The following is a 12,749-nucleotide window of genomic DNA, read 5'->3' as shown; positions in this document are numbered from 1 at the left end:
GTTAGCCGGTCATCTCAGAAACTTGTCCAATAAAGGGAGGTTAGACTTAATTACAAGTGCTGATTATTTTTGTAAAAAATAATATTTGACATATATTTAAATAACCCCTTCAACCAAAAATAAAACCCCTTTCAATTTTGATTGTCTTTTCGAAATCCTGGAGACAAAGATACATCGTCGTCCGCACGAAAAGGGTATCCATCTCGACACTGTCTTCAACTGAAAAGTCGTTTAAAATTTGATTAATTCTCAAAATAAAATAATAATATCAACAATGTTTATCTTAAAATTCGGGTTAGGCTCCTGTGTGGAAGACACCACCGGCAGTAGCAGGTTACCCACCAATCAAACATCTCCCCAAAACACTCCAATCTACTTGCCCCCTATATATATGTAATAAGACTCAGTGTTTTCTTTCATTGCCAGCTTCACTACAACACATTCATTTCCTATTGTCTACCCTTTCAACACCCATTATTTACATTTATTGCCACTCATTATGTAATATCTTCCCTCGCCGGATAACTAAATTCCGTTCTATAATCATGTCGTCTCCGGTAAAGAACAACCGCAGAATTCACGACGATAAGACCAAGAAACTGAGAGTATCCGACAAAGCGTCGTCGTTTCACGGAAGAACACCAGAGACCATGGTGGTAGCGAAGCTTCACAGGCCAAGGACAGTACCGGACTTACTCGCCGGTAGAAGACTCGCCGGAGTTTCATCACCGGAAGTTAGGCCTGCGAAGCTGACCAAACTGTTGCTAAATGTTACTGTTCAACGGAGCTTAGGACCGGTGATGGTGATCATGTCGTTGGAGTCGACGGTGGGTGAGCTGATCGCGGCGGTTCTCCGGCAATATGCTAAAGAAGGACGCCGGCCTATTATAGATACAAATAATACAGCTGCTTTTGATCTCCATTACTCGCAGTTTAGCTTAGAAAGTAAGTATTTTCTGTCCGTGCGAATATTATATGCGTTAAGTGTATAATTCATAATTCATGCAACAATTTGAAAATCACGCGAACTTGCAAACGGGAGCCACAACATAAAAGTATAACATATTTAATTTTCGAGATTGGGATTGTGGACCAATTTTAGTTTATTATTCGCAATCGCAATGCGAATATAAACATATTTTTCCTTAAAATAAAAGTTTGTAAATCGTGAGGAGAACAGCTTGTACTGCTAATCAAACGAGTAACGTTAAGAACAAGTGGTTATTGAATTGGGTAGCAAATAGAATATCTATATACAGAAAATTGATATGTGAAAAATGATATGTGGGCAGGTTTGGAAAGGGAGGAGAAGCTGATAAATTTAGGTTCAAGAAATTTCTTCATATGCGGTGGCAGAGTAACGCCAACGGCGACTGTGACGTGTTGCAAAGAAGCTGAGAAAGGGGCTGCCAAGAATGGGTGGCTTAAATTTATGGACTTTTTATTCTGATCCACCCAAGAACCACCATATTTGAGTGGATTCATGGAATGTGTACTTCAATATACAAAGTACCCATGTTTCAGTAACGTATCTTTGTTCCTTTACTGTTTATAAATCGTGTATTTGGAACTACATCTTCTTCATCCATTAGGACTAGATTGCTTATATAATCTAGATATCATAAGAAGTATTAGTTTTAAATTCACCAAATTTACTGTCAAGTTGTTACCGCTTATTTTTACTATTACATACAATTATCATAAAAATAAAATCAAAGGGTTTTGTTTGACAATTAGTTGTTTTGACTAGTTAAATAAATTTAATAAAATTATTTGATAAATATATGTTTTTCAAAATCTTTCTTCTTCAAAATCGTAGGTAACCCGCAGCCACTACCCTTCGGGTGCGCACTGGGTAAACCCTACGGGATAAGTTTCTCATACAATTTTTTTCAAAATTAGCTTTTTGGAACTACAAAGCTATTTCAGAAAGTTAATTACCAAACAATAACATTAATTATTTAATTTGGTCACATCTCCAATTTGCTTGAAAAGTTATTTTTTTGCCAAAAAATTAATTCCAAACACGATCAAGGTATTTGTTTAAATTATATTCAAAAGTACAAGAGCATTTCCAACCCACCTGTCTTATTAGTTTTGTTTACGTGATAGAAAAATATAATTATTCACCGTAAAAATTATATCTCTAATTATCAACTCTTGTTAGTTATATTTATAGCTATCCAATTTTGGTGTTCTAAATTTATTAAATCATGGATAAAATATAGTTATCCTCTGAATCACATCCAATCTATATCTTCATTTTTCTCTTTCTTTCATTATCTCTTCAAGTACAAAATCTTTTCATCTCCAATTTTATTTGCATAATAATAATAATAATAATAAGATATTATTTTTAAAGTATAGCTAACCATTATAATTAACACGATTGAAATACAACACCTTATAAGTTCGATAAATTTTAGCTAACCATTAATTTATATTATTTTAATTAATAATTTTAGTTATCTCCCTGGGAGATTTTCTGATGATCCAGGTTCATTTATTTTACGTACCAATGTAACATTTTTTATATGTTCAGATACGACCAAGCCTTCAGAATGTAAAAAAACATAAAACATCATGTGTTCGAAAAACCAATTATGTGAAAAGTGCGATGTAAGATGTATTTCATTATGGTCTTTAGTATGTTAAAAAATTAGAATTATAAACTACTTATAAAACCTTTTACAAACGCCTCATTTGAAACCAAGTAGAACTCGGGGAATATAAATTTAGTATCTTACAATTGAAAAACAGAACACAAGGCAGATTTTATTGCATCCCCCATTACTGTTCGACTGATTGTTTTGTTTGGGGGAGGGGTGGGGAGGGACCCTGGTGCAAAAAGTAGTTGTGTTTGTTCCTTGTAAAGTTAGATTGCACCAAAAAATTCATTGGCATGTTGTAATCCAATCAAATAATTACGTTTTTCATGTTACGTTACCTACAGTTGCCGACTTAGAAAACATCTCATAAAGTATCCAAAGTAACTGATGCAAGTAAATAATAGTAGACAATACACCACCACACACAATAGACTAGGCAATTCCTCGGACAGCAACTTTTAATAAAACGCATAAACCATAAGATGAAAAAGGACTCATTAAACAAGCTTTTTACGATAAAACGTTTCATCTTAAATATTTAAATTAAAAACTTCATCTCATCGGTACCACCAACTCGGTCTATTCCAAGACCTAATGATTTCCAATACTACCAAAAAATTTAAAACGGAAAACCATATTCCAATATTAGAGAGCTAGCAAACACTTGATATCACCAACCATCACTGCATAGCAATTCCAATTCACTTGCCTCCATGCTTGGCCTTTGTGTGAGACTCCAATCCTTTCTCAGAGTTGAATGACCTGCAAAATCGACAAAGGAGATTGTTTTAAGTCTCATCTACACAGAACAATGAAGCAAACAAACCAAGGTGTTTAAGGGTTTTTGATGAAAGTACTTGCTACATGTATTGCATGAAATTCCACTTGATTTCGGGGACTGGACGGTCTTTTTCTCAGATTTCTTTGAAGGGTGAGGAGTTGCGGTGTGAACACTTCCCTTTTTACCATCTGCACAAGTTTAAGCAAGCAATTTGGTGTTGAAATAAATAGTAAACAAAAACCTTAGATATAAGTTTGACTGGTTACAGAACACATCTAGCTCGAGAAGAGAAGTAGAGAACAATATCTTTTACGACTAACCAACAGCTAACCTGTTTTCTGAGGGGTTTCGGTCTTTGCTTTCTTAGTAGAAACTGGAGTCTTTACTGCAGAGCCAGAAGGTCTCTTCTTGGATGGTGGCTCAACCTAAGAAAAGGTTCAACATACATTATATATACAGAAGGCTCAATCAACTTAAGCATATATAGGAAGTTGGATAACAAGACTGCATGCACCAGTATCAGTACAAAAGTACCTTCAGAGGTGAGTCATCTTCAGACGTATCTTCTGAATCATCCGATTCGTCTTCCTCTCCAGAGGACTGAAATAAAACATGTAATTAACCATAAATCCTAAAGTCAACTTTAAACAACGGTCAACATTAAAAAAATTAACAGTCAACTTTAAAACAATTAACATCTCACATAGTAGAGAGATGCTGTAAAAATTGTAGTTTCTACATATTATAAAAAGGTAACATTTGATTTACCTCATCTTCTGCATCATCACTGTCATCTGACTCATCTTTTTTAGGCTCAACAACTGTAACCTTTGGCTTGGCGGAGGTTCCAGGCTTGGTAGCAACAGTCTTGGAATCAGTTGCTTTGGCTGTTGCTGGGATAGCAGGAACAGGTTTACCTAAGAAATTCACAATAAAAAAAGTTTATAGATGATTCACCGAACAAATTTAATGCACAAAACAATAATATATACATGTACGGGTATTTACCATTCTCAAGCACGAGCTCTTCTTCATCTGAACTTTCATCCTCTTCTTCATCGTAGAATCCTTCTAAAATATTAGCATTAAGTGAGTCATCAACGGAGAGTAAATAAAGAAAATCAATATACATGCACATTATATAGAGTACTACTCACCAGGGCCCTCTGATCCGTCATCCGTGAGAAAGACAGCAAAGTCAAGGAAACACCAAAAGATTATAACATAATTAGTTGCTGAAGGGACTTCATAATACATATAGCCCTGTTGCAATTATCCTTTTAAAATAAACCATAACAGTAAAACAAATTAGAGGCTACGATAAAACTGATAATATTTATAGAATATTAAAATGAAAAAAACAGTGGTGCCCGATTCTCCAATATACTAAAGCAAGTTCAAAAAACAGAGAATGTAAATAACCCAAAATACAGAATTATATGAACAGCAAAAAGGATATTGTTCGGCAGTATATCCACAGAAGTAGATACTTCCATCTTTCCCACCATGTGAAAGCTCAAAGTCTTTGTCAAGAACCAAGTCAAATGAAATTTGAGGAAACTTGTCTGCTGAGAGGTGTCCAATAACAAACTTCTTATCTTCAACCGTCATACGTACCGGCACATTGTTGCCAGATTTTAGATTCTTTACATCTCCCAATGCAGCCTGGAAAACACGAGTTTTAAATTGTGCAACAAAAATACACGAATTGCATAACTAACAAGCATATGTATTTCTCATTAACCTAAGACACAACATTTACACTTAATAAAAATCAATTAACCAAAATAGAACAAGACTGTGATCCAACCTGAGAAACATGAATAAGATGCCCGTCTTCAACAGGAACAGGTACGGTTTCTCCTGCTTTAACTTCAACTCCTGAAAAGTTCGCAGTTCATACCTTAGACCATATTCTCGAACTTAAAATGTACAGTTATCAAAACACAATGATATCCGATAGACAACAAAATAATAATCAACAAGGAATTACAGTAGCAGGACCTCAGATTTGTTTTAGGGTTTTGAACCCTTTTCGATTTAGGGGGTCAGGGCCGTTGGGGTATCACAAAAATTAGTGAACAGTAACTAATGAAAACAGTTCGGGCACCATGTGTTATTTTTGTTGACATAATTCTTACTATTGTCATTTCATACTTTTTAGAAGGCACAACAGAACCAAAAACACTTATTGATATAGAAAATCAGTGTTTGAAGTCCATAGCTCTCTTGTTGATTACTTATAAATATCTAATAACCCGCAACATAGGGAATGTATATTACCTCACCAGATAACATAAACCCCCAATTTTCAAAACCCTAAATCTCAAATACATAGATTGCATCATTTCACAGCACACAAACACAAACAACAGAGAGAGCGGGAGAGAGAGAGAGAGATCATAATAAACGCATAATCCTTTTAAAAATAAAACTAGTAGAGATATTCAAAGATCCACACGATCAAAACACATAAAGGAAAGAAAAGATAAAGACACAAACATATCATCAATTAGATATAAGAAAGACCGGATGATTAAGAAATGAAGGATGAAAATGAGAATCGAGAGCTTACCCCAAAACTCCATTGCTGATAAGATCAATTAAAAGGTTAGGGTTTATAAGGGAGGATGAGAATTTGAACTGGCGATGGAACAAGAGGCTGAACAATAGGGTGCTTGATGGGTATAAATAGGGGGCTTCTAGGGTTTTACAAAGGGTTTTACATTTTGGGCTGGGCTTCAGGGCTGGATGTGTTTTTATTTCTGGACTTCTGTTACTTTTCATGGGTCACGTGATTGTAAAATTGGATCGATTTTTCTAAAATAAAGTGATGGATTCGTACAAAGGCAAATATTTATTCTTTTTTTTTCTATTTTGTTCAAATGTATGGCAAATTTATGTAGTAACTTTTAATATTAATTAAATAACTTAAACTATTTATGGCTTATACTATAGTGGACCCGCTTCGCCTCGTCTTTTTAGTCTATTAAACTAACTCATTTCAGGCCGATTCAAACTTGACCTACACCGCAACACTTTACATGCATACACGAGTCCATGTTTCGTAAAACGGAACTCGCCACGATGTTTGATTCTTTCGGCATGTGAACTCGCCTTGGCACGTGGATTCGTATCGGCATGTGATTTTTTAATACATGCGTTCCTACAACATTCTTTAACGGTCACCTGCTGCAACAAAAAGTCAATTACATTATCTCAGTTTTTCAGTTGAACACTTGACACATTTAGACTTTCTAGCTTCAATTCTTGTTTTAAATTGCTCCAACTCAACAAAGATATAAGATGATCCATTGTATCATCATTTACAACATATTTCGAAGTGATAGTTTTGGCTTGATAGATAAATGGAACCGAGCTAAGTACTTTCATGTTGATATCCTCTTGTGGCATTTTCTTTCCCAATCTTTATAGATGTGTTCAGGAACCTTACTTGAGCTTCTTTGATAGTTTCACCGTCTTCAAATTCGAAACTTTCAAAATTATTCATTAAAGCACAAAGTTTCACCTTTCTCAATACCTTAGATCCTTTATGATATGTTTCAAGAGCATCCCAAATTGCTTTTTCAGTTTTCAGACAAGAATCTTTGTCATATTCAGATTGATTAAGACCTATAATAAGCATACTCCTCGCTTACCAAACTTTAACAGCTCGTCGGGGGTGAGTGCATCAACATCTTTGACTTTACCTTTATCATCTTTGAACTCATGTGGACCTTTCTAAACAACCCTTAGAAGAACAAGTTGATTTCTGGATAAATGAGTTTTCATTTGACCTTTCCACCAGTTCTAGTTATTAGCTCTAGTGAGAATAGGAGTCCTCAAATCAGTCTTTCCAAGAAATTAGTAAGCCATTTGATCAATACTTTTCCTCTTCCAAAAATGTTAGTATACCAAAGTTCTGATACCAAGTGTAAGTCTACACCCAAAGAGGGTGAATATGTGTTGAGACTAACTAATACTAATTTTAATGTTACCGAATACTCATTAAACTGTGAGACAACTCGCTATTAGATTCAAATATACGTTGTCAGCAAGCTGACACTCGATATGCAATGCAGAAAATAAATTACAAGTAAATAACACAGAGAGTTTTAGCCAGATTCAGCCCTAATGTCCAATGGACAACATACTGGTCGTTTTCCAACTTGATAAGAGAATATATTATCAATTACTAAAATGATACAATTACAAAATTCAATAATATATCTCCCTTTTTGTGACACCCTCAATTTCGGGGTTAGGAAATGGGGACCCACACACCATTAAACTAATAATAAATAAGCATAAACCCTGATTAAGTAATAACAGGATCTAAACAGGATGAAGTTTGAGACAAGATTACAACTACCAACCAGATAATATATATTACAACCCAACATTATATTTAATTTACACAATCGATTCCGTCTTGGAACCGACAGATTACCCATTTTATCCTTATAACTTTCCAACTAAAGCGCTTGCTCACACATCCTGTACTACCTGCTCTGGCATCTGGAAGCCTACGACATGGTAGGGACCACCAGGTACGCTCTTACGAGCAGTGCGCCTATGTCTGGTCATCTTCTCGCTTAACTGCCATGCTTAGAATAAAGCAAAATATATGAGCATAAAAAACTCAGCAAGTAACTATATGATAGTTCTATGATGCAATAATAACAATTATCCAAAATCCTTTTTAAGGCATTCTACTTTAAATCTCTAGGTGTCAGATTTCTGTCTTTGGGCTATGAAAGGCTTATGAAGAAAGGTTTTGGCTTTTGGGAATCAAGGCTCAAGGTAGGGTGAAAGTCGACATTCATCACAAATCATTAACAGGATATCAAGGATCTTTCAAGTGGAAAGCAAGAATCTAATCGACTCTGGGAATCAATTATATGATTGATAAAAATATTAGAATAAGAATCAGGGTTATCAAAGTTGTATGCTAAACAATAACACAATTAACTTTTCTCAAATCATTTTATTTTCAAAGAAATAATTGTTAAGGCAATGTATTCAATATCTTTTATAAAGTGATAGGGAACCCTTGATTGGACTACTTTAACTTTCACAAATAATAATACGGGTGATCAGCCCGTACCGACCTCCATCTGGCCTTTAAGGTACCTATGGCATAATTTCAGCCTTAAGCTAGACCAGTCCTGCTAGTCTCTTATATGACTGGACTAGTTCCCCTAGTCTCTTACGTCTCAATCCAATCCATTAGGAATTCATTTGGAAAACCTTGTGTTGGAAAAGAAAGGTTTTACTAAGTTCATTTTATCACTACCAAGAATATGAAATCATTCGGACTCTTTCAAGTCGAAACTCATTCTTAAGTTCAATTTCAAGAATTCAAAGGAATTGAACAAATCAAATGTAAACTTGGATCAATACCAAGGAACTGGATCAAATGATAAACATGGATCAATACAAAGGAACTGGATCAAATGACAAACATGGATCAATACCAAGGAACTGGATCAAATGACAAACATGGATCAATACCAAGGAACTGGATCAAGCGATAAACATGGATCAATACCAAGGAACTGGATCAAATGATAAACAGGGTATACAAGTTAGGGAATCAAAACATTTCTAAGGATCATTACAGGATAAAGTAAACAAATGAATGAAGGATCATTACGCAAGGGAGTTCATAAAGGTTCTTATAGGGTTTACAAGAATTCAGGGTATCAACAGGTGATCAGTATATGAATAAAAAGGTTACTATAAAGGTTTGAACAATAATCATATCAAGTCATTACAAAAATAATATATGGGTGGTTCAAGGGATCAATGATAGATATAGCACAAGTATCAACATCAGGGTTCAAGAACCAATATCAGGTTATCACAAGGGGCAATAACAGGGCTTCTCAAGAATCAATAACATGTTCACAAGGAACAATAACAGGGTATCTCAAAATCAATAACAGGTATATCATAAGTGCAATAAAAAGCCTCTAATTAATCATGGAATCATCAATATCCTCTCTATAATCAATTATACGAGTAGGAAGAGTTACTTGCCTGAATTCGATTTCCTGCTTTACGGGGTTTGAGCTACTGCCACCTAGAATACCTTTCCCTTTCCTAGCGTGAATGCCTTCACAATCCGAATCTACAATCCAATATCAAACCCTAATTAGATTCCCACTTGACGTTCCCGGAACGTTTAATAATTACTCCAATTCGATCTAACGCTTAACTCATATATACGAGTATAAACACCGAATACTCACATAGCACTTAATAGTGTATACTTATATACTTAAAATCCATACTTTAGCAAAAAATCTCAATTTGTATGACTCGATAACAAAACAACTCAATCATTTCCTTTTTATCCAAAAATTCGAACCAAACAAATGAACCACATCAACATGCAATCTTATGCATTCATTTAACTAGACTTTAGAATCAAATCAACCACTCTTACAACCATAATCCATTCGGCTTTATCACAAAACACAATCCAAGAATCAAACAATGACATGCAAATGTTCAAGTACCAAAATCACTTATAAACTTGAGTTCAAACCAAAAATTCATCCTTTTAAACCAAAATCCTTTGTAAACTTAAATCAAAATCAAAATCCCCCTTTTTAAATAGTAAAAATTCGAACTTAAACCATTTAATCAAATCAAAAGATTCTTTAAATACTTATACCATAATCATCATAAGCAAACAATCATTTTTCTCCTTTTAATTCACAAAATTCGAACCCAACATAGCACAAAACCATCCAAAATCACATGCAACTAGTCTAATGCTATCATTTATATTAATAATCATTTAAACCGAGAACTTCACTCATAAAATCAAGTAATCATTTTTTATTATAAACAATAACTAAAAACAACTAGCATGCATGCCATAAAAATCAATTTATCCCCCTTTTAAATACAAAACCCATTCGGGTTTTTCAAATACACACACCATTTTTGACATGCAACCTCTAACTCACATATTTATCTTGCCAAAATCTATTATTTAATCATTTTACTCAAGTTCAAACCAAGTTACAACTTGGATTCACAAAATCTTATATCATGCAAAGAGTTTTCTTAAAACTAAGTTTTATAGTCTGTTAGGTCACACACACTGTAGAAGGGGGTTGAATACGGTGTATAGCACAATCAAATCGAATTCAAAGAACACAAGTAACAGAAAACAAGCTTTATTAAACTCTGTTACATTGTAGAACTGTCCTCTCTCAGTGATGAACCAATATCACGAGAGCTGCTAGGGTTACAATGAATAAAATTCTCGATAATGATAACACTTATAGTGTAAACCCTATGTATATGTTTATATATTACACGGTTACAAGATAATCGCTAATTGATATGGAATATAATTCTGCTTCCTAAAATATATCAATCAGTTATCTTTTCTTCCAAGTATTCCATTCTTCACAGAATTCCTTCTTCATGCATATCTCTTCTTACGTTTGTTTTGATCTTCTTTCCTTTCAATCAACCGCCTTCCTTATCTGAAAGTTTCCTTTAAGTCCTGATATTATCTCCTGATAAATATCTCCTGAACCTTAAGTATTGATAACTTAAGTTCTGACTTCAGTATAAGTGTTGATTTCAGTTAAGTACTGATTTGCCCTGATTAAGTAAGATCTGAAAACTAAACACAAATCATATTAGACATGACATTATCAAATATATCTAATAATCTCCCTCAACTTGTAAATTAGCATAATATACAAGTTTAACAGATATTTGATGATGTCAAAAACATTAAGTACAAATGCATGAGAATTTGACAAGATAACTACAACTTACAGTCCTTAAAGCTTTACCAACTTTAACTTCTGATAACAACTTCAGTCTGTATACACATCAGAATGTGAGCAGTTGTAGATCTTGACTTGGCTTCACTTTCTGATCTCTTCGATGTCAGGAGTTGTTCTGAGATAGTTCTTTAACAAACATCTATCAGCATATCTGAGTTCATCAATCATCCTCCTTTTAGCATCTTTGAGTTCTGCAGTATCTTCACCAGTTTGGAAGATAACATATCTGAGATCGTTAATTTTTGCTTTTCTCAACTCCTGATTTAGTCTTATGACATAGGCTTTGTCAGACTCTAGATTGAATTCAAGTCCCTTAATACCAAGATAGGTTCTGATCTTTGCAGTATTAGGCTTCATATCAACAATATCACCCTTGTGATCTCTGTACTTGGGACAATATGTGCTGTCAGACTTTAAAGAATAAAGCTTTTTCTGTCTCTGAATTTGAGTCTTCAAATAATTTGCAGTACTTTCAGTTATTCTGTCATTCACTTGAAGTAAGAATAAAACATGTTCTAGTTCCTCAAAATACTTCAGTGGTATAGCATTTTCCCTTATATGGTAAACCCTTCCATCTGTCATGAAATATAACAAGATGTGTTCTTTCAAGAAGGTATGGTAGACCATCTGTACAGATTCTAGTTGATTCAATCTTTCAGGAGTTGCTCCAATACCTGGTTCACTTAAGGAAGTTGGATCATTGGTTGTGTTTTGCACTCTTCTTTCATCAGCACTACCCAATCCAGATTTATCTCTTGCTTCCTTTCCAGTAACCACTCTTGCTTCAAAACCACTTGTCGTAGTCTTCAAAAGTTGAGTTTGTTCGGCTTTAGTGAATCCTGGTAGGAGTAACTTTGAGGATTTAACATGAGCAATGTCAGAGGTTTCCTTTGACTTATCTTCTGACATCAAGCCAACTTGAGCTATGTCCGAGATTGCTTGCTTCATTGTTATATCAGAACTAACTATATCTTGACTCTGAACAACTTGAGCCATGTCAGAGGTTGTCTTAGAAATCTTCCTTGAAGTCAGAGTAAGATCATCATCTTTATCAGAAATTTCTTCATTCATAGGAGGCACATAAACCTTTACGGGTTCATCAACTTTTTCTTTGCCCTTGGACCTTGGATTTATCTGCAATTGTGATTTGGCTTTAGTTGCCATAGGATTTGTCCTTTCTTTTATCACAATGCCTTTAGTCGTAGGAAGTTTCTTTTTAACAACAGAAGCTTCAGATTTGGAGTTGACTTTTTCTAACTTAAGTCTAGCTTCTTCTTCCATTAGACTCTCAAAGTCCATTCCTGGATTTTCTTTCAGAAATAACTGTCTTGAAATTTCTTCATCAAGTTCCAAAAATTCATAAGAACTTATCCTTTTACCAGTATCTATTCTTCTCTTAGTAACAGAACTTTTTCAATGACTTGTAGTTCCAGCTTTACTTGATGAAAGACCTCCACCTTGACCATGACCTCCACCCATTCCAGAGTTTCCCGGGTCATTACCATCCTTTCCCTTCAGTGTTTTATCAGGTTTGCATTT

The 12,749-nt window shown here is 34.5% G+C and overlaps 2 protein-coding genes across 2 annotated transcripts; one reads left to right on the top strand and one right to left on the bottom strand.

The window, feature by feature from the left end:
- The first annotated feature begins 412 nt into the window (after positions 1–412).
- LOC141707433 (uncharacterized) lies at positions 413–1,573 on the top strand. Its single transcript, XM_074510596.1, has 2 exons — positions 413–945; positions 1,293–1,573. Exons 1-2 carry the CDS (start codon positions 546–548, stop codon positions 1,448–1,450), a joined length of 558 nt encoding a protein of 185 aa, XP_074366697.1. The 5' UTR covers positions 413–545; the 3' UTR covers positions 1,451–1,573.
- A 1,514-nt stretch (positions 1,574–3,087) lies between these two features.
- Positions 3,088–6,105, bottom strand: LOC141707432 (histone deacetylase HDT1-like). Its single transcript, XM_074510595.1, has 10 exons — positions 5,966–6,105; positions 5,201–5,271; positions 4,850–5,055; positions 4,548–4,570; positions 4,399–4,461; positions 4,159–4,307; positions 3,925–3,990; positions 3,722–3,815; positions 3,467–3,578; positions 3,088–3,371 (listed from the first exon to the last, which is right to left on the bottom strand). The coding sequence occupies exons 1-10, from the start codon at positions 5,976–5,978 to the stop codon at positions 3,311–3,313; spliced, it is 858 nt and encodes a 285-aa protein (XP_074366696.1). The 5' UTR covers positions 5,979–6,105; the 3' UTR covers positions 3,088–3,310.
- Positions 6,106–12,749: the final 6,644 nt, after the last annotated feature.

Source organism: Apium graveolens, chromosome 2 (genome assembly GCF_009905375.1).
Source record: "Apium graveolens cultivar Ventura chromosome 2, ASM990537v1, whole genome shotgun sequence".
Taxonomy (NCBI): Eukaryota; Viridiplantae; Streptophyta; class Magnoliopsida; order Apiales; family Apiaceae; genus Apium; species Apium graveolens.
This window is presented reverse-complemented; position numbering and strand designations above follow the sequence as displayed.

Excerpts from the sequence above, each read along its gene's own strand:
- LOC141707432 (XM_074510595.1), bottom strand. Across the intron at positions 3,991-4,158 it reads GTGATGATGCAGAAGATGAG|TCCTCTGGAGAGGAAGACGA; the intron begins GTAAATCAAATG and ends GTTTTATTTCAG. Across the intron at positions 3,816-3,924 it reads AAGATGACTCACCTCTGAAG|GTTGAGCCACCATCCAAGAA; the intron begins GTACTTTTGTAC and ends ACCTTTTCTTAG.
- LOC141707433 (XM_074510596.1), top strand. The coding sequence starts at position 546 with ATGTCGTCTCCGGTAAAGAACAACCGCAGAATTCACGACGATAAGACC. Across the intron at positions 946-1,292 it reads CTCGCAGTTTAGCTTAGAAA|GTTTGGAAAGGGAGGAGAAG; the intron begins GTAAGTATTTTC and ends ATATGTGGGCAG.